Here is a 20,071-nt window from a genome sequence, read left to right as displayed (position 1 = left end):
CAGACCCCCGCTCACGACTCGGTGTGGATCGAACAGCCCCCCGTACCGCAGCTGGGTCGAGTCAAGACGGCGGGGCCAATCCCTTGGCGATGCGGTGTAATCCCTTTAGTCTTGAGTCCTTCCCGGCAGTTATTCACACTTCACATGTGTCCCGGAGTCTCTCAAGAAAGAGTCCACAGCCCTTAGTGAGGGGAGAGACGTGGAGCCCTAAATAGATCTGAGACTGAGTGGTGGGAGTGGACCGGCTCATGTTGGAGAGGAGGGTGGCCCATGGGCACTGGTTGGCCCAAATACTACAGGTTGTATTTATATAGCCTACTGCATAAGGTGGGTGCTTTTATACAAAGTGTGATACTCTGCTGTTATACGGGTAAGCCTGTGGTGTGTCATGTTTTCTTACAAGTTGTAAACTATAGTCAGATTTCATCACAGCGGCTTCAAAACAACATCCTTCCAGAACATGCTTAGAATGATCTGGTCCAATGGTCAAACCTCGTGCCATCTAGTTTCCCATCTCGTTACATGAGAACCCTTCATAAGTCATTCAGGGTCCACCTGCTGTGGTTACAGCAGTTTTGGATATCAGACTTCCATCCGTGGAAAAAAATACAACCCTGGCAAAGTCAGGGTTGCTTTTTTAAATCCTTCCCTAACTTAGACTATAATTGCACATGAATATAGGACATGGGCGTGGCGACATTTCTGGAGGACATGTTACCACGGAGTCCTGTGTATACAAGACATACCCAGAAAACCCACTTAACACTCGACTAAATGCCTTCGAAGGCCTTGTGAGCCAGCAGCTGCACCGAGGTGTTAAGTCGTGTGTGGACATCAGCGATCGGTCACACAGCTCTACCGGGCTGAGTCAGGATAACGTTCACACGAATCACCAGTTACGAAACACGCTGCTCCCTCAAGCACGACGTAACGCTGACAGGACTGGAGGAGGTGACGGGGGAAAGGCTGAAACACTCGGACTCCGGTCACCGGTTTCTGAGCATGACTCTCTGGGTTGGGTTCAACAATTCAGACTCTTGTCATGACCAGCCGTCGTACGGCAGCCGGCAGGGTTAGAATAACCAGCTATATTTAGGCAGATGTGGGGTTTAGTGGCCAAGATGTATTAAATAAAATAAAGGCATTAGTTTTGTATTACAAAGAAAGAGCTAATAGGACACAATGAAGTGAATGTCAACCGGAAGGTGTTTTAATATCGCCGTTTATCCGGAGGAGACGCGGGTCAGCCTACCACCTGTTCAGAGCCTAGCCTGCTCTGTGGATGAGGAATGGTTCAGACGGCTAGAGTTTAAGGTTATTGGTTAGAACCATACTGTCTTCAGTCTACATGCACATTAGAAATGGATCTAAAAGTTAATTTTAATAATGGACTTGCAAGTCTCTGCTACATCATGGTTATAGAGAGAACACTGCGGCCAACACAAATAACCTGTACGCAAGGTCAGAGTCTTAAATTGTCTAAGAAAATCTTTATTTATAAAAACAAAACAAACGGTATTGCCAGTTACAAGTTTACTGAAAAAAATGTATTTTTCAGAGAGCCAAGGCAGGTACGAATGGTATGGTGTTTCACAGATACGCATTATGACAGATATACTGTGTAGAAAAACACAAGAAAACAGATGATTGGTCACATACACCACTTAAAAATGAACAAAATAGTGGTAAAACATGGAATTAAAAGATTTGCATAACGTCACCACCCACCACTCCCAAACATACCAACTCCCAAAATAAGAAAATATGTCAAAACAATTACACAATGAATATCTAAAATGTGCTTTTTCAGTTCCCATCCTTAACGTCCACCGCTGCTTTCCTTCGAGCAGGGTGAAGTCTTTTTCTCACTCTCAGCACTGCTCAGACGCAGACCCCATCCCGAGGAGTAATGAAGTTACCATGACATCCTTTTAGAGAGCGTATAAACCGTTGGGACTCTGAGGTTAGCGTTTCCTTCCAGTTCTGGAACAGCTGAACAACTTAATGTGCTGAATCAGCTTCTCTCTGTGGTTCATTGTCTTATTTTTAAGTTTGATGGAGAACTGTTCACTCTCAACCGCATCAGTTACTTTCTGTATTTGTACTCCTCAGTGAAATCAGTCTCCGCTTCAAACCAAGAGTTTGACTGCATTGTAACAAACAGACCCTTCCAGATGACCAATCGATCCAGCGGCTGAACCATCACTTTAATTGAGGGAAAGGTTTAGGAAATAAAGTCACAAGTCAAAACAAAAAGAGCCAGTTAGTAAATTTGAACTAACAGAAAATGAACATTGGAAGGTTTTCTTTTGTTTTCACCATGACATAAGGTCAGGGAAACAAAAGAAAAATAACATTAAATAAACGCACGGCATTATTGGGCCAGTCCTTGACGCATGATCCCTTACCGCGTGCACACACATTCCACGGTCCGTATTCTTACACTCTCACACGCACACATAAACACACCTGCCCACAGGTTGACCGTATCAAATATATACACACTCCTTCCTGTTGGCCTGCATCCGAGCACGTTTGCGACCAGAGAAAATATCTTCAGACGGAATAACTTCTGTACAAACGTCAAACGCGGAGTCGAAAGCCGCCCGGTTTCTGTGTCCCAGATTCCCAGCAGCTTCTCCTGGCGTCCCCTTACTGGTTCCATCTTACTGGTCCCATCATACTGGACCATTTAAATTAAGCTCAACTTTAAAATATATACCAGTATTATATTTATATATATATAGAAAAGGAGAAATGCAGTCGTCCCATGTCACTATTGTTATGTACAGTAAATACCCTAAAAGAGATTTCTACAAACATATTTATTTTGGATGCAGGACTTGGCAGCAACAGGATACAAAAAATAAAAATGACTGGGAAAAAAAGATGATTGTCGACATACATTGATTGCCTTTAGAGTTTTTAGAGCTAAGAAATATAATTTAAGACAATACATCTGACGCTACAATGAATTTGTAAAAAAAAAAAGGAAGACGAAAAAAAAAAAACATCAAACGATTGTGTGGTCTCGGTCGATCGGTCGACTGCAACACAACCGTTTTCTTTGGATCCTCGCTTTCTTTATATCCACTTGAAGCGATCAGCGAGCAACAGGGTACAAAAAGGAGAGGGGAGGGGGGAGCCGAGAGTGTAGAGAGAGCAAGCGACAGACTGGGAGAGAGAGAGTCTTTGTGTGTTTCTGTTTGTGTCTGTGTGTATGCGTGTGTGTGTCTGTCCGTCTCTGGTCGTTGCTCATCAGTAGCAGTGGTAAGGCAGGGAAGGCCCGTTCTGAGTGATGCACACAATCAGTTTTTCTAGAAAAGGAAAAAAAAAAAAAGAAATAACCATTTGTGAGCGGGAAGGTCAGAACAAGATGACGCGTCCATATTAAAACTTAGAAATAAAATACAGACTGCACAGACAGACTATGGTACACCCATGGTTAACCGCACGCACGACAACAGCAACAACGTGTCATTTTAGGATTACAATAAACCCGATCCTGGGTGGAGGGGTGAGAGGTCAGGGTTGTGCACCCTCTCATACGTTTCCACCCGACGTGGGCAAACATATGCTTACCCACACGCAAAAAACAAAGACACTGCAGTAGGACGCTGGAACATCAAGGTAACCAAACACACCAGCAACGGTTTAGCACCACAACAGAGGACAGCGTTGGTTCCCCGAAGAAGAGGGTTATTGGACAGGTTTGAACGATGTTAGAACACAGAGAAAAGGGAAGAGCGCGAGCCAGCGTCTCCATGCAGCACATACCATGCTGTGACATGCAGAGGAGGGGAGAGGGAGGAGGGATGGGGTGGTGGCTAACCATCGTAGGAGTCCAGGAGGGGAAGGGAGCCCTTTCTGGGCCCATACACCCCTCGCTGAGAGAGAGAGACAGAGAGAGAGAGAGACAGAGAAGCCAGGAGGAAGAGGAAAGAAGTGTGAGGGCGCACCACAGAGTGAGCATACCGTGAGGCCTCAGAAGGATGTTAAGGCACCGACAAAAGTGTTAATTCATTTCTTTAGGAAGTGCAAGTGAGAGAAGGAGAGCAGGTTAGAGCCGTTAAGACAACGTGGGATCAGGTGAATGCCTGTTTGTCTGTCGGGCAGGGGGACTTACCGGTAAAGTGTCTGTGGTGTGTTCTAGAGTGTGTCTCCTCTCCTTCTGCTCCAGTGTGGTGTAGCCTTCTGCATGGGGAGCATTGAAGTGGGGAGGACGTTTAGTACATCGATTCAACAGACACGGCCAGTGGGGAAATTGAAAGGCTAAAGGATAGGAAGGGGAAGAGGGGGTGTTTTAGAGATGTACTGACCGGGTCCCAGGTCGTTCAGGGGGATCATGTCCCTCTTCTCCCCTGTTGAAGCAAACCAAATATCATAAGTTAGAGAAACACACGACTCCCAACTTCAGCTGCACTTAAACACAAATCAAGCTTTTACTGCTTTGCCCATTTCCCTTTTATTTTACTTTCGAACACCAACCAATTGTCGTTTTGGGGAACTGTAAAAAGGCCACTGGAATTATCTAAATATAAAACGGGATCTGGCAAATTTCAAACACATGGCTCAATGAAACCTGCTGATAAAGAACTAGCATGTGGTAAATTGCGTTTTGTTTGTCTTTCTGGATAGCGTGGTCAGTCATCTGAATTCTAGCCGCGCCATACTTTATTATTAAATTCAGGCTCCCTGATCCCTCATAAGACACACACACACACCTCTGTCCAGCAGCGGCAGGGTCCCGTCGTCGTAGCTACCGTTGGCGCGGCCCCCGTTGGTGCTGCCGTTGACGCCGCTGAGGTTGACGGCGAAGTCGGCCTTCTTCCAGCCGTCCTTCTCCAGGGGCCGGCGCAGCTCCTTGTGGCCCCAGACCAGCTGCAGCACCTGGCCGGCCGCACGCACCTCCCGCTCAGAGCGCTTACTGCGAAGCACACAAACCGCCGTCAGCACCGGACTCACACACACACACACACACACAGAATCCTCCCAGCACCCGGCGGGGAAGGGCTTCATGTATGGTGGCGACATGTCACATGTATGGGGTCACATGACCTAAAGACACTTCATGGATCAGGGGTTACATGTACGGGGTCAAATGCACAAACGTCACTTCTTAGGGTCACATGTCACATGTATGGGTCAGATGCACTAAAGACACTTCTCTGGGTCACATGTATGGTGGTCGCATGCCCCCGCCCCCCCCCCCCCCCCCACGTTGAGGGACCCCCACCTACCCGTCCTTGCTGATGAGCACCAGCCGCTCGATGCCCTGCGAGGTGCGCAGCGTCTTGGCTGCCTCCAGGCTGCCCCCCCCCAGCACCTCGGCCAGCGTGCTGAGCACCGACACCACCGTCTCCTCCGACAGGGGCCGGGCCGACTGGGCGGGGCCGCCCGGCAGGTCCGCCACCAGGTGGGGCACCGCGTGCTTCCCTGGGGGAGGGAAGAGAGAGGGGGGGAGGGGGGTCATTCATCAGGTGCTCAGCCCCAAATCGACTCTCCAATGTCAGCGCATATGATCACAATGATAATAATAATAATAATAATTTGTAGGCGCCTTTCTGGGCACTCAAGGCCACCGTACAAAAAGGTACACAAAAGTTATTCAAAAGAAACAACCCTGAGATAAAGAACACAAAAAATAAATAATAACATTGTGGATCAATGTCTCCCAGTTGGTAAAGCAAGGCATTAACGTCGTTAAGACGTAGGGGTTCGATCCGCGCTGGGGCAAGGTTTAGTCCCGACAAACCACTCGCCATGACTTTCCACCATTACCGAGACACTCTGGAGTCCACCAGAGGAAATGCGTCGGTTTTTATTACCCAGCGATCGAACCCTCGTTAAGCCAGAACAGGAGGTGGCCGTTTACCCAGCAGCTCTTTGTTGCGGTTGTCGATGGCGAGGTTCCTGAGCGCCCCGGACATGGCGCGCACCACGCGGTCGTTGCCGTGGGCCAGCAGCTCCGCCATCATGGGCAGACCCTTCTCCAGGCGCACCGTGGCCCGGATGTAGCGGCCGTACTGCAGGGAGGAGCCGGGTTAGAGGGGCTGGACTTAGCCTTCACATCCGGTCACAACAGAATACACCCCAGATATAATCTGTTAAATACACACCAGATGTGGTCCTGCAATTAATATAACAGTAATTCAAGAACTGTGAGCAGTTAGCTAGCCATTGTTTTGCCCTGATCCAGGTGGCGATATCCATCTCTGTGGTGGGTCTGTCCAGCGTGGGTAGGTCTTAAAAGGACGGTCTCCCCTTTACAGTGGGGTAGGGACTGGTGCGTCTGGGTCGCTTACCGTCCAACGGCCGGCACACAGGTTCTGGATGGCACCGGCGGCCGCCTCCAGCACCGATGCGTTCTTGCTCTCCCGCAGCAGGGAGGTGTACAGCCGCACCACCTCTGGCTGGTACAGCAGTTCGTAGCCTTAGGGAGGGGAGACATGGCATGATGAGACCCGCGCTGAAGCCTTCTCCTTAGAGCCAGGGTCTCTGCTGCGGCTGAGGTCCATTGACGGTCAATGCCTTGATACAGAGTTCAGTACCAAGTTATTGACCGGCCAAAGACATGGGCGCCGTTCTCAGCTCTCCGAGAGCGTATTGACTGAATTAAGCACGGTGCGGACAGCGTGTCTCACAAGTACATTTCCGCTATTCGGTCGATGGATAAATAGATAATGACAGATGGCGTTGACCGTCATTTATTTATTCTGCTGTCCAATGCTTCTTCTTTTACGAAAAGCAGAAGCACTGACTAGCAGGCAGAGGTGGAGGCACAGATGGCACGAACAGCCTGCGACAGTCATGGGGGGGGGGGGCTTTGCACAGCGTATGACAAGCCTCCCGCTAGCCCGGAGCGTGACGGATGGCTATCCAGAGGCCCGGGGGTGGGGGGGGGGCGTGCATACCTTTGGCGGCTGTCGTTCTCTTGGGGATGTCGACTTGGTCTCCGCTTCCGTCGTCGTCGTCGTCCTTCTTTCCTGGGGGTGGGGGGTGGGGGGGGGGGAGAGAGGGGGGAGGGGTGAGATGGGTTGAGTTGGGAGCAGGCCTGTGAGAGGGTTAAGGACGGGTTGGCGGAGACACTGGATGGTGGGGGAGAGGGGGTCCACAGCCCTCTCCCTCTGCAGGCGTTATGATGCTGGGTCAAGGCAGGCAGTGACACAAGCAAGGGCACCATGCAGTTTTTACTGGCGGACGCCAAGTAACGCATACCTGCATGCATGATGATGATGGGCAAGCATTATCGTCATGGTGATGCATTCAGACATGTTAGTACAGTGACGGGCGATGCAGGATGGAGGGATATGGCGTCCGGGAATCAACCGAGACAAGAGCGCAGGCCGGGGAAAGTGGAACATCCGACAGGGGAAGCTTACCTTTGGAAAACCACTCATCTAAACAGAGCCCACGTCAGGCCGTAGGATGAGGGGAAAAGGAGAGGGAGGGAGGTAAAGATAAAGAGAGGCCAGAGAGAGGGAGGAGGCAAACGGAAAAGGAGGGTAAGACTGTGAGAAGAAAAACACAGCAATAGGTGCTCCCTGCACACACACGCCCCGACACAGCGGGGCGGCGACCTTTGGGAAGCAACACCCGCAGTATTTCACACAGCAACACTGACAGCTCGACACTGACCTTTGCCCTTCTTGGAGCTGAAGCAGCTGCCCTTCTGGGAGCCGGGGGCGGGGCCCTGGTTCAGGGGCACGGACTCGGAGAAGCGCTCGCAGCCGGGGATCTCGCGGTGGACGTGATAGGACAGATTCCTCAGCAGACACACGCTGTTCTCCACCAACTAGAGGAGAGGAGAGAGGCGGGGTTACCACAGTCCATAGAAACAAACAAAACAACCTGTAGCAGTGTGAGGGTTTGAAGCTCATCGCCGAGGCGTTGGTTCAGGCGTACCTTGTTGTCCACGTCTTTGCGGTTGATCTGCGACTGGACGATGTACATGAGGGAGTCCACGAGGCCGGTGCACTCCCGTAGCTTCCTCCGGGCCTCGCTGCGCTCCGAACTCACGTTCCTGTTTTGGGGTGGGCATGGCAGAGGAGTAGGTTTTAAAAACAACAAACAAACCAAAACGATCGTTTTCTCGCCTCACGCCACCACTCGTGTCTCCCCCTCCTTCCCTCCCCCTTCTCACCCCTGCCTTCCCCTCTCTCATTATCATCATCATCCCTGCCGTCCCCTCTCATATTATCAACATCATCCCTTCCTTCCCCTCCCTCCCTCCCTCCTCACATCATAACCCCTGCCTTCCCCTCTCTCATTGTCACCACTGCCTTCCCCGCTCTCCCCCCACTCATCATCATCCCCCCTGCCTTACCCTCTCTCCTGCCTTCCCCTCGCCCTCCTCTCATCATCACCCCTGCCTCCCCCTCCCTCCCTCTCCCCCCCTCCTCACCTGAGGCAGCCGGCCGTGTTGGTGAGCGCCGTCTCCCACTCCAGGTGGCGTGGCTTGCAGTTCTCCTCCCCGGCGTCGCTGCTCCGCTCCCAGCCCGAGCGCGGCACCATCACCTCGTCGGAGAGGGCGTGCAGCGCGTGGTCCACGATCTCCATCTTCACCACGTCGTGGGACGACAGGTTCCACAGGGTGCCTGGGGCGCGGCGAGGAAGAGGAGCGCCCGTTACAAACCGTTGCAAGATGCTTGGCGATGCTATTGCGACGCAGCGATGCATTCGAGTCCGGCACAACACACGTCCGTCTTCGTGTGTGTGCGTATGCACGGGGGGGGGGGGGGGGGGGGGGTTACCTGTGATGGTGTCGGTGAGGTCCTGCTCGTGGGTCTTCCTCAGCAGCCGCACCAAGCCCGTCACGCCGTCGCAGTTCTTGATGGCAATCTTGTTGTCGGCGTCGCGGCCGAACGAGATGTTCTTGAGCGCGCCGCACGCTGAGTGGTGCACCTCCTTCTTGGGGTGGTCCAGCATGGACACCAGCGCCGGGATGCCCTTCAGCCGCCGAACGTCTGACTTGACCTGGAACACAACACGGCACGCCTTGAGAGTCGCTCCTAGAGTCTGGCGCCCAGAGAACGGCTCACCCCCCCCCCTTTCAGGTTCGGCGAGGGGCAGCTCGGTGGAGCTCCTCCCAGACACACCAACAACATGATCGTTGTTCTTAAACGGTAAGGGACCGTATGTGATTGAGGAGGTGTACTTGCGCACGTGTGTGTGCGTTTGCTTTAGGAAGTGCGTGTGTGTGCACGCATGAGTGCATGTTCACGTGCATGGAAGGTCACTTGCATGCGCGTGTCTACCTTGTCGTTCTTAAAGGTGAGGTGCTGCAGGTAGGCGGCGGCGTTGGTCTTGACGGGGTCCAGGCGGTAGTTCAACATGGCGATCACCTCGGGAAGCTCCGGCTGTCTCCAGGAAGGGGGCGGGCCCTTCCTCAGTGTGCTGTCCAATGAGGCCATGCTCCCCCTCTCCATGGTCCCGGGGACCCCCCAGACGTAGGGGTCCACCCCGCCCATGTCTCCGTCTAAAGTATCCTCGCAGCTCCTGCAGATAGAGCATGTTTAAATTAGTGAGGCGTCAGCTACACTGGATCCTTGTTCATGTTTAAGTAGGAACAGCAACACTCCGAACAGTCACAACAGAGCTCTTTATAATACCCGACCAGTCATTTCAAATATATCACGTAGGATTCGATTTCACAATCAAACCATTGACTATAACCATGTTCTTTTACCGACAGACCGAGTGCGAGTTCCCGTTTCTTTTTATTTGGGAAATAGTTTGCAGATGTGGTTAACCAAGTGCTACATGAACTTCAAAAAAAGAAAGAAAGTGCTTTCAACAAAATAATTAGATATAGTATAGTCAGGATATAGTTCATAGATAAACGAGAGGTCTATTATTTCCTGTAGCGAGTACTTCTTCCTGTTCAAATCCAGCCCACTTCCTTTGGTAGAAGTAAACGGATCAAAATGATGTCCAAACATCCAGATTAAAATCATCCAGATCCAGATAGTGGCCCCACACTTACTTTTGTACTATAACTTAAGTGGTTATTAAAATGAAAGCTATCGCATTTACTCAAGTCGTAATTTAAAAATAACAATACCTTAACTTGAGTAAAATGTGTGTCTACCAATTTTCAATATGTCTGATCATTTGTAATAAAATATACATGTCTTTGTTTGTCTTCAACAGCGAACATAAAGTCTACTGCTGGGACTACTGCTACTGCTAGGCCTACTGCTACGGCTAATACTGCTACGTTTGTGTCTTGCCCTCACCTGAGCCGGCGCCGGTCCATGCCTGCCGGCCCGTGGCCCCCCAGGCGGGGCATGGTGCCGTAGCCCCCCGGGTGCATTGGGGGCGGCCCCATGTCGTAGTGCAGGTCGTCGTAGCCCAGGCTGCGCTGGTCGTCCTCGGGCCCGTACTGCCCGTAGCGCATGTCCATGGCCGAGCCCATGCCCCGCACGCCGCGGGCCACCTGGGGCTGGGCGCCGTAGGGGTCCATCTGCTGGCGGCTGGGGGCCCGGTACCCGGAGTCCAGGGTCCTGTAGCCGTCCATGGGCCTTGGGGGGGGCGAGAGGGGCAGCCATGACGACAGAGAAGGCAGCCACTGGCGGGGTTCTGTTGTAGCCATGGATACAAGTCTGCAGCGCAGGGTCTTGGACAAACTAGGCATGTCCATTAAGCGTAGGGTAATATAACAGTGGATACTTGTACATGTTTTAGTAGGAGGTCTGACTCACTCCCAACATCCACAACACCGCTCATTAAAATACCCCATCAGCTAATTAAAAAAAAGATTGCGGAGGATTCGAAGATGAGATTGACTGATTGCATTAGAAAACAAAATAAAAAACATACCACGGACTATCAAGATTTTCTTTTACAGACAGACCGAGAGAGAGAGTTCCTTTGAACTTATTTGGTATATCGTTTGCAGACGTGGGTAGCCAAGTGCTGCATGACCTTTTAAACGAAAAAAAACAAAACGTGGTCATGTCCATCAAGCGTAAGGCAATACAGAAGGAATGACCGCCTCCTGAGCTGACCCTAAAGCATGAGCTTCATGGAGTAAGGTCGTGGTGGGTGCAGGGTGCTCACCGGTAGCGCTCGTCCATGCGCGTGCCCCTGCTCATGCTGGAGTAGGCCTCCGACGGGGGGCCGGGCCGGTAGTCGTCGTAGCCGGCGGGGGGCCCGTAGTGGTAGTTGCGGGGCACGGTGGCGGTGGGGTAGTCGGCGGGGGCGGCCTGCCGGTAGCGGTCCAGCGTGGCGGTGTAGCTGCCCATGCTGGGCGCCATCATGCCGCCGTCCACCGTCAGACCCTCCGAGGGGTGGACCGAGCGGGCCACCAGGGGCTTCTTCATCATCATCTGGGGGTGCTGGGGGGAGGGGAGAACCATGTTAGGGTCGCGGGACATGGAGGGGGGCCCAGTGGTACGGGGGGGTAACAGAGCGGCAGCCACTGGGAGAGGGGGGGGACGACATTAGCGACACGGTTAGGGCTGAACGTTTCGGGGAAATAATTTAAATCGAGATTATTTCAACCAATATTGCGATTGTGATGTTCCTTATGTTCTGTATTATTAACTAAACAAGCAATAAATCATTCTATAGAATGAGCAACACAACATTGGAAGGGATCAACAAATAAACTGCTCTTTCCTTCAGGCCAGAGATGGAAGGAGTCAACATATAAACTGCTCTTTCCTTCAAAGATGAATTGATGCATGAATTCATATTATAACATCTAATTAACTATTGAATAGTAAAATAAAAATAAATATGAATCTTACTGATCTCCAGTCAGTAACAAATCCCCCAAAATCTGATTTTGAACTGTTAATGCGTAAGCTGCCATTGCGATTCTGCAAATCACGTTCCATTACATTGCGATGTCGGTTTGAAGTCGATTAATCGTTCAGCCCTGGACACGGTTCACGGAGGGCCCCGGGGGTACGGGTGAGTAACAGAGTTGCTCCCACTGTGAGAGGACGTTAGGGACATGGTGCATGGAGGGGCCCATTGGCCCATGGGTGAGTAAGAGACTGGCACTTTGAGAGGACGTGTTGCGACAACGTGTGGGCGAGTGCGCTTCTCACCCCGTTTTCTGGCCGCCGCAGCGCCGACCCTTCGTCGGAAAAGACGGAGTGCGCTTCCTGTGAATCATCCTCTGGAGTGTAGCTCTCATCCAGCGCGCCGTGGGCGGGGTCCACCATTCTGTACTGGTGACGCAAATACAACGTTAAAGCCCCTTGCTCAATCACCGGTTGACGCAACCGCCACCGATTTCTCAGTGTCCAATCAGATGACAAACTGTTGCAACATAATCGGTTTATTATTGTTTTTTTCCACACAGTAGGCGCAACTGAACATTAAATTAAAATCGACAATCTGTCAACCGCAATGATTAATTGGTATCACAACACAAGGAAAATATGTTGCAATTAAAATCTTAATTATCGTACAGCCCTAGATGGCATATTGATAAATATAGGGTTGGTAAACACACACACACACACACACACACACACACACACACAAACCTACCTGTGTTCCGTTAATGTATCCGTCAGTCAGCTTCAGTCGTTCTATGTCTGCATCCCCCAGACAGCCGTTCTGTGGCGAGTGAAAAGAACCAACACAGTCAGTCGGCAAACACAAACTGATGCGATTGCGTCAAACCCGCGTTGATAACAGCTCCTGAAGCTGCATCACTTCCGACAACTTACACAGCTGATCGTCAGGACCTTAATCATCGCCTGGGACCCAAGCATTTCCTCAAAAAAGGAGTGCGACATACTGCGATGTAGTTACTAAATCACATATTTTATGTTTTAGGTCATGTACTTTTCATTTAGGAGTCTTTATTTGCAACGCCACAGACGAAACTCCCCTCTTACTGTATTTTAAAATACATTTCCCTACTCATTTTTACCTACTTAGGCTCTTGTACGTATTTTACCATGCACTCACAATCTAGCTTTAACTCGAAGGATAAACTACCACAAAATCAACTTAAACGAAGGGAGGACGTATGCATGCATCACAAAAAATGCATGCATAGAAATAAACCAATGCAATAAAAATTCCACAACTACTGGACCCCAAGAGATGCAGGGCGGCAGCTGACTTGAGAAAAAAATACACGGAGCTGTCCCATACACATACACATCCCCTTCATCATACACCGTCAGTACCAACAGGGTCTGCAGTAAGCACCTCTCCTACAGCTTCAGCGCACACAAGGAAATGCATTTAATGAGACTACCAGAAGGATCCAGCAGGGGTTCCTCTTGGCCTCCTCTTGGAGTGGGAGACAATGTGAACTCGTCTCCAAGCTAGTTCAAGGCTGCTTATTTGTTTCATCTTCAAGTCTTCTTGAAAGATGGGCTGCGCCTGCTCGTTTCCAGTAAGCCTGCCTTTTCCAATTCGACTCATGTACTAATTTATTCATATTAAAAGCATCGCCTGGAGGAAATGTAATCAATATATTCAGAGTTGAAAATCCAGCTTTCCGGTTCTTGGTCTTGACACCAGAGAACCGCTCATGGCAAGGAACAAAGGGTTCAGCCGTTTAAAAAGATTAAAAAGATTATAAACACAACATGGTTGTTCAGTGACGGACCCAATGTCGTGTGCAGTCCTAGCCCAAAGTACCCTGTGTCAGTCCCCGAGTGCTGAGGCACCGTGCTGCAGCAGGGCACCAAGAGCCCCAGCGCTGTGTGGCTCTGGACCTTATAGCCCGTCCCTGTGTCACGAGAAAGCCGTCGCAGAGCCACTGCTCCTGGGAGTGGAGGGCTCACCGCCAGCCCTGTCTAACCAATTAGCCCAGCCGTAAACAAATCACACGGGGGACCGGGAGCCCTGCTGGAGTCAAGCCTTTGAGGTCGTTACGCAACCAGCAGCGCTCGCCTCCGTCAGTTTAAATGTACACAGGCAGCGATGGCGCTCAGAACACACAGACGATGCATTCATCCCCGGACTGAAATAGCCCCGGGTCGGGCTGGACATGAGTCAACGCTGTAGTGATCGGGAGCGGTGCAGTGGGGTTCTTCAGAGTTTCGTCTGCCGATGTCAGAGGACGATGATATGGTGGCATGGATGAGCAACAGGGGAGCTCTGTGACCATTGAGTGGAGCTTTGGGATGATGGTCCATCTGCCGTTTGTTAGATAGTCAATAGAGGAAATGCCACGCCACACTATTTGTTGATTCAGTAGGAGACGTTGGCAAAGGGAAAAGCACCCCGAATCGAAGCTTAGAATTATGCCAACAGACATCGATGCCAGCGTTGTTTAACCGTATTGAATACTTAGAACAGTGGATACATTTAAATACCCCAATAAAGAGACTGGCATGGAGCTTAATAACACTGAAGTACTGTAATGAAACAAAACACAAAAATAAAAGGCGGGAATGAAGTCAGGAATCACAGAATCGTGCCAGTCACCAACGCCACGAGGCTGAACGAATGCATGGAGCATGGACTCACGGCAGATGTGGGTAGCCAATCAGCACATGCACAACTGATGAGCACATGCATACCACGACATGCTCAGACAACAGGAAAAACAGCCTGGATGTTTACACGGGGAGAAACCGTTTGGTCAGGGGATCAGGGTGAGCGGTTGGCCCTGAGGCTTTGTTAGTGTATCCGGTCGGTGACTTGCGGTATAGGTACGCCGCCGGCGGTCGGGGGGGAGAGACGTCTCCTCGCATGTTAGAAGCTGTGCAATTATGTGCACAGACGGGGTGATCCGTCAGGGACCAGGGATGACTGACAGACATGAGTCTGACACACACACACACACACACACACACACACACACACACACACACAGCAGTGAAAGGTATGGACATAACCAGTTAGAGAGAGACTGGTGGAATGGGCTGCAGGGCCGAGGCCACCCGCAGGTCAAAGGTGCGATGGATGATGACCGCATGTTAGAAGATGGATGATCGGCGTGCTCGGGGGGGGGGGGGGGGTGCGGCCTAAACAGCAACAGCTGATGGCGGATCGGTGCGACAGCATGGGAGGGGAGACACGCCCCCCCTGGGGGGAGAGCGAGGAGGGGGGGTCTCATGACAACCGGGATGAGAACCGGGGGGGAGGTTACCTGCGTGTGAGAGGGGGCGTGTCCCCCGCCGGAGAGGCCCGCCCACCTCCGCTCCTCCTCCAGCGCCCGGGTCAGCTGCTCAAACTGCGCCTCCTGCTCCCTGACCGACTCCAGAAGAGCGGCAGCGCTCCCACACTGCTCCATAGAGCTGGGGGGGGGGGGGGTCAGGAGTAGGGGAGCAGGGGGGGGGCGGGGGGGAGGAGCAGGGGGGGAGGGAGAGAGGAGGAGCAGGGTGGAGGGACAGAGGGGAGGGACAGAGGGGAGGGACAGAGGGTGGGGGGAGGGACAGAGGGGAAGGACAGAGGGACAGAGGGGAAGAACAGAGGGGAAGGACAGAGGGGAGGGACAGAGGGGAGGGACAGAGGGGAGGGACAGAGGGAGGGGGGAGGGACAAAGGGGAAGGACAGAGGGACAGAGGGGAAGAACAGAGGGGAAGGACAGAGGGGAGGGACAGAGGGGAGGGACAGAGGGGAGGGGGGAGGGACAGAGGGGAAGGACAGAGGGACAGAGGGGAAGAACAGAGGGGAGGGACAGAGGGGAGGGACAGAGGGGAAGGACAGAGGGGAGGGACAGAGGGGGGACAGGTTGGAGGAGGAGCAGGGTGGAGGGACAGAGGGGAGCAGGGATGAGGTTCAGGGTGGAGCAGAAAGGAGGAGGAGGGTGGAGGGACAGAGGGGGGGGGCCCGGTTACACAGAGACACTGGCTTGTTTAGCGCACCACAGCAAACAAAGAGGAGAGAGAGAGCGAGAGAGAGAGCGAGAGAGAGAGGCCAGGAGCGTCTGGCTCGCAGAGTGGCTGTACAGCTAGGCAAACACACACGGCGGCGCCGTTCAACACCTTCACCCACAGAGACACGCTCAGATCTTGGACGACTTCGAACAGTACTTTGATACCGAGAATGGTTGAGCAAAGTGGCCGATATTCTTTTTCAAATATGAACACTGGACATTTGGACGCCACATTGGAATTCAACTTGAGTACATGTACTCTGTGTCATTGGATACCCCCTCCTTTAGATGGGAAGTGAAGGCGTAACACAAGAGTGCTCAAGTGTATAAGCGTTGACTGGAACAAGCAAATAGCTTGGTCATTAATAAGTATTCAGAATACAATAGGCCGTTATTCATCGGACAGGTCATGACGGACAAGTTGGCGTTGCAAACCTTTCTAGATCCACTCGGACAGAAGCTTAATTTATGTTTAGGTTCCCAATTAACATGCCGTTGGCTGCCATCGCATCATATAGTTTGCCATGATGAGCCTGTGGATTCTACCAATGTGGAAATATGCCACACTTTGTCATTATTGTCTTAGCGAAGGAAGCGTTAACACATCAAGCTGCAGGGGAGGTGGGACTACCTACCCTGTCAACAACACCCAACCTCTGAGAAGCGACTGTATGCAAAGACACACGCCTTATTCATCTGCCTTAAAAATTGTGTATAAAAGTCACGTTCAACACGGCAACAAACCCAGCGACACACACACACACACACACACACCTTTATTAAAATCACACCAGACTACGTTGTTGAGAACCAGCTGGAAAGGAGAGCTTGGATCTGGAAGTCTGCACAACCCGACAGTACAGGGGTCACGTGATGTGCTAGGCTGGCTGCTACCTCATGTCAGCGTACGCAACGCCATTTGAATGCGTGCCATGTGTCTCATTGCATGCGCTGCAGCATAAGTATACACTACAACCCTTAATTCTGACCACCGACTCCAGACGGCTACGCTACAAGCACTAATTTATTTTAACGCCCTCACGGCTACACACAGACAAGGGCGGACACTCCTCCAGTCAAAAACCCAGTCTCAGCCACCAGCGCGATATGAATTGATAAAAGATTATCGTTATGCACATTTTGTCTGTACGGTACCAATCAGAGGGTCGAGGCCGTGCAATCTTTTCACTTGTAGAGATCCCTCCTCTTTGAATAAAAGATAACCCAAAGCACACACACAGAAGGAAAGAAAAAAAGAAAGAAAGAAAGAAAGAAAGAAAGAAAGAGTGAAAGAATGAAAGAATGAAAGAAAGAAAGAAAGAGTGAAAGAGTGAAAGAATGAAAGAATGAAAGAAAGAAAAAAAGAAAAATAACAGCGCTTTTACAGTACATTCCCTTATGGCCCACACAAAGGGCCTGGAGCTCCCAGACTGGTAATAGACTTGGAGACGTCTCTACTCCAGTCCCCGGTTGTATGAGGTCTCCGTTGCCAGAGTAACACCAGAGAGATGATTGCTAGTGAGAGACCCTCTTGCGGCAGACACAACTGAACCAAAATAGAGACGTGTGTCTGAGCGAGTGCGTCTGTCTGTATTTTTCCTTTCAAACTCTTGTTTATCATGGAAATTCTCTCGCGATAGTCTCCTTTTAAAAAACAACACGCCACACCCAGAAACAGGAGGCTTGTGGGGAGGGGAAGGGGGAAGAGGGAAGGGCTACAGCGCTGGAAGCCGAGGAAAAGCTCGCAGGCCGAATGTTGTTTTCCACACAAGGGGACTAGGGGTTTGGTGTGCAGCTGACCCAAAATAAACGACAGCGTGGTGAGAATATCATACAGACGTGAAGATGAGAGCGGGAGAGAGACAGAGCGGGAGTGGGGGGGAGAGAGAGCTAGGGGAGGGAAGGGAGGGGTTTCTGTTTGCTCAACAAAGCACACTCCCTCCTGCTCCAGACACACCCTGTATTTACTCCGCTCTCTGGAGCGGCTCCACGAGGTAGCCGCGGAGAGAGAGAGAGAGAGGGCCGAGCGAGAGGCTGTGGTGAGCCCCGACGCTCCCCGTCAGCACTAAGGCCCGACGGTGCGTGCCGTGGTACGGGCGCCCGTGCCAACGCAGCTCCCTCCGAGCCATATGTCGGCCTGACCACTCGGGCCCTGGCGTCGTCCCTCCAGCAGTCCCCCGTCCCACCAGTCCACGCCCGCCCCAAGCTGTGCCTACTCATCCGCCTGCCTCTACAGTTGGCCCGTATCCCCCCTTTGTCTCCTCCCTCTTCCCTCCCCCGTGTTGCCATCTCTCTCTCCCATCACAATTCCCCCCCCCCCCTCACAGGCTTAACAGTAGCCCCCCTCTTTGAAGTCTCCTTCTACAGTGTGGTTCCCAGGGGCCGATTCAGACGTGCAGGTCCTTCCGTTGATCTATGGAGGAGTGGGAGGAGCCCGGCCAGCCAGATTTTAAAAGGACACACACACACACACACACACACACACACACACACACACACACACACACACACACACACACACACACACACACACACACACACACACACACACACACACACACACACACACACACACACACACACACACACACACACACACACACACACACACACGACCGGTTCGGCAGGTGTTAGCCGATGGGGGATGGGTGGCCTCAGGCGAAATCTGACACCGCCTGTTTCCCAATATCTCCGGCCGTGGGATCGCTATATAAAAGAGGTGTGTGTGTGTTAACAAAACAAACGGGGACTTGTTTTCACCTGAGCAGACACCTGCTGCAAGGAGGGGGTGGGCACAGCGGTGCATTGAGATAGTCTCTGTGTGTGGGGGGGGGGGGGGGGGGGGTCTGATTCAGAGTTTCAGCGAACCGTCTAGGAGGAAGAGTATGATGTCATCCTTGCGCCATACCCAACTTCCCCTTAAGCTGGAATACAACACCGGTGTGTTGGCTCGGGTTTCTCGATATCGCGCACACACACACACACACACACACACACACACACACACACACACACGGAATAGGGCCGTCGTGATGGGGAGGCTAGTTAGAACAGGGCCAAGGGCATTTACAAGAACAGGGAATTCCTGGGAGGAAATCGATCAAAAGGTCTGAAAACGTTGAAAATGCTTTTTTAGCAGGGAATATGGGGGGGGGGAGCTCTGACGCCGCATTTGAATGACATCATACAGACGGGCCCTTGCAAAGTTTGTGTTTGCAGGGTAATTGGTGCGGCGCCACCGGCCACAGACTCTCCCACCTGAGAGCACATTGTGCCGTACTGGAACATTTACGCCCATATATGGTCAAAGGACAAGGGCTGATACTACCCACAGGCTTGAGGGGTGGGGGAACGCACGCACGCGCGCACACACACACACACACACACACACACACACACACACACACACACACACACACACACACACACACACACACACACACACACACACACACACACACACACACACACACACACACACACACACACACACACACACACACACGAGATAAAAGGGACGTCTCACATTCCTGCCATTGTCACTGGCTAAATTCAACACTTTCAAACTCCGCCGGGCCGACAAAACAAGCACCCTGCGTTCCTACACACCCTGCCGGGACAGCCAGCACTCGAGGAAAAGCCACAGCAAGTCACCAGGACCCAGGGAACAAAGATACGCAAACGTAAACACACACATACGCACGCACTCCAACACCACCATCTACGTACCCCCACCCTGGCGATCCCCCCCCGTGGTTGGTCCATCAAACGCACCACGCAAATACAAGCACACACGCATTCCACACACTATCTCCTTTCAGTAATGAGCCCCTTCTTCTGGCCATGTACCGAAGATGAATTACACACACACACACACACACACACACGCAGAGCCGCTCTGTTATCGCCAGCGTTCTCGGGAACACCACACTGCGGTCGCAGTCTCAATCACGGAGAAGAGGGAATTCTGCAGCTGTCAGTTCTGGGGGGGGGGGGGGGGGGAACAATGGGAAGTTTGTGTGTGCCTGCACAAGTGTTGACGCAACGGGGGGGGGGTGAGATACGGTGCTCTGCTAGGGGGGGGGCACACCCACACACATGCATGCATTGGTGACGGTGCGTAGGCTGCACGCCATGATCACACGCCAGATACTACACACAACCTCGTGTGGCAGCATGTCGTGTGGCGCCCGTATCTTTTGGGTCCGTTAACTACGGCAATCCCTCCCTCTTAAGGCTTAGCTATGTTTCCACGTTGACGCAACG

At 51.9% G+C, this 20,071-nt stretch overlaps 1 protein-coding gene across 5 annotated transcripts; it reads right to left on the bottom strand.

The window, feature by feature from the left end:
- Positions 1–1,087: 1,087 nt before the first annotated feature.
- On the bottom strand, positions 1,088–15,220 carry LOC130390782 (catenin delta-1-like). Of its 5 annotated transcripts, none has more exons than XR_008896817.1 (20): positions 15,077–15,220; positions 12,508–12,576; positions 12,060–12,182; positions 11,062–11,339; positions 10,239–10,523; positions 9,258–9,498; positions 8,754–8,976; positions 8,405–8,597; positions 7,906–8,023; positions 7,639–7,795; positions 7,383–7,400; positions 6,915–6,986; positions 6,306–6,433; positions 5,876–6,026; positions 5,241–5,436; positions 4,725–4,927; positions 4,320–4,361; positions 4,127–4,194; positions 3,778–3,887; positions 1,088–3,317 (listed from the first exon to the last, which is right to left on the bottom strand). XR_008896817.1 is itself a non-coding variant. In XM_056600914.1 (20 exons), exons 1-20 carry the CDS (start codon positions 15,218–15,220, stop codon positions 3,259–3,261), a joined length of 2,823 nt encoding a protein of 940 aa, XP_056456889.1. In that variant the 3' UTR covers positions 1,089–3,258. The 5 variants fall into 5 exon arrangements, 4 of the variants coding, with proteins under 4 accessions (XP_056456889.1, XP_056456892.1, XP_056456891.1 ...); XM_056600914.1 differs by having other exon boundaries at positions 1,089–3,317; positions 3,833–3,887; XM_056600917.1 differs by lacking the exon at positions 3,778–3,887 and having other exon boundaries at positions 1,090–3,317.
- Between the last annotated feature and the right edge of the window lie 4,851 nt (positions 15,221–20,071).

The sequence above is a fragment of the Gadus chalcogrammus genome, chromosome 10 (genome assembly GCF_026213295.1).
Source record: "Gadus chalcogrammus isolate NIFS_2021 chromosome 10, NIFS_Gcha_1.0, whole genome shotgun sequence".
Taxonomy (NCBI): domain Eukaryota; kingdom Metazoa; phylum Chordata; class Actinopteri; order Gadiformes; family Gadidae; genus Gadus; species Gadus chalcogrammus.
This window is presented reverse-complemented; position numbering and strand designations above follow the sequence as displayed.

What these genes read in the sequence shown, in the direction of transcription:
- LOC130390782 (XM_056600914.1), bottom strand. Translation starts at nt 15,220, where the DNA reads ATGGAGCAGTGTGGGAGCGCTGCCGCTCTTCTGGAGTCGGTCAGGGAG. An exon ending in AACACGGCCGGCTGCCTCAG is followed by an intron (nt 8,024 to 8,404) that starts GTGAGGAGGGGG and finishes ACCCCAAAACAG; the next exon opens with GAACGTGAGTTCGGAGCGCA. An exon ending in CCTGCCGCTGCTGGACAGAG is followed by an intron (nt 4,362 to 4,724) that starts GTGTGTGTGTGT and finishes TTGCTTCAACAG; the next exon opens with GGGAGAAGAGGGACATGATC.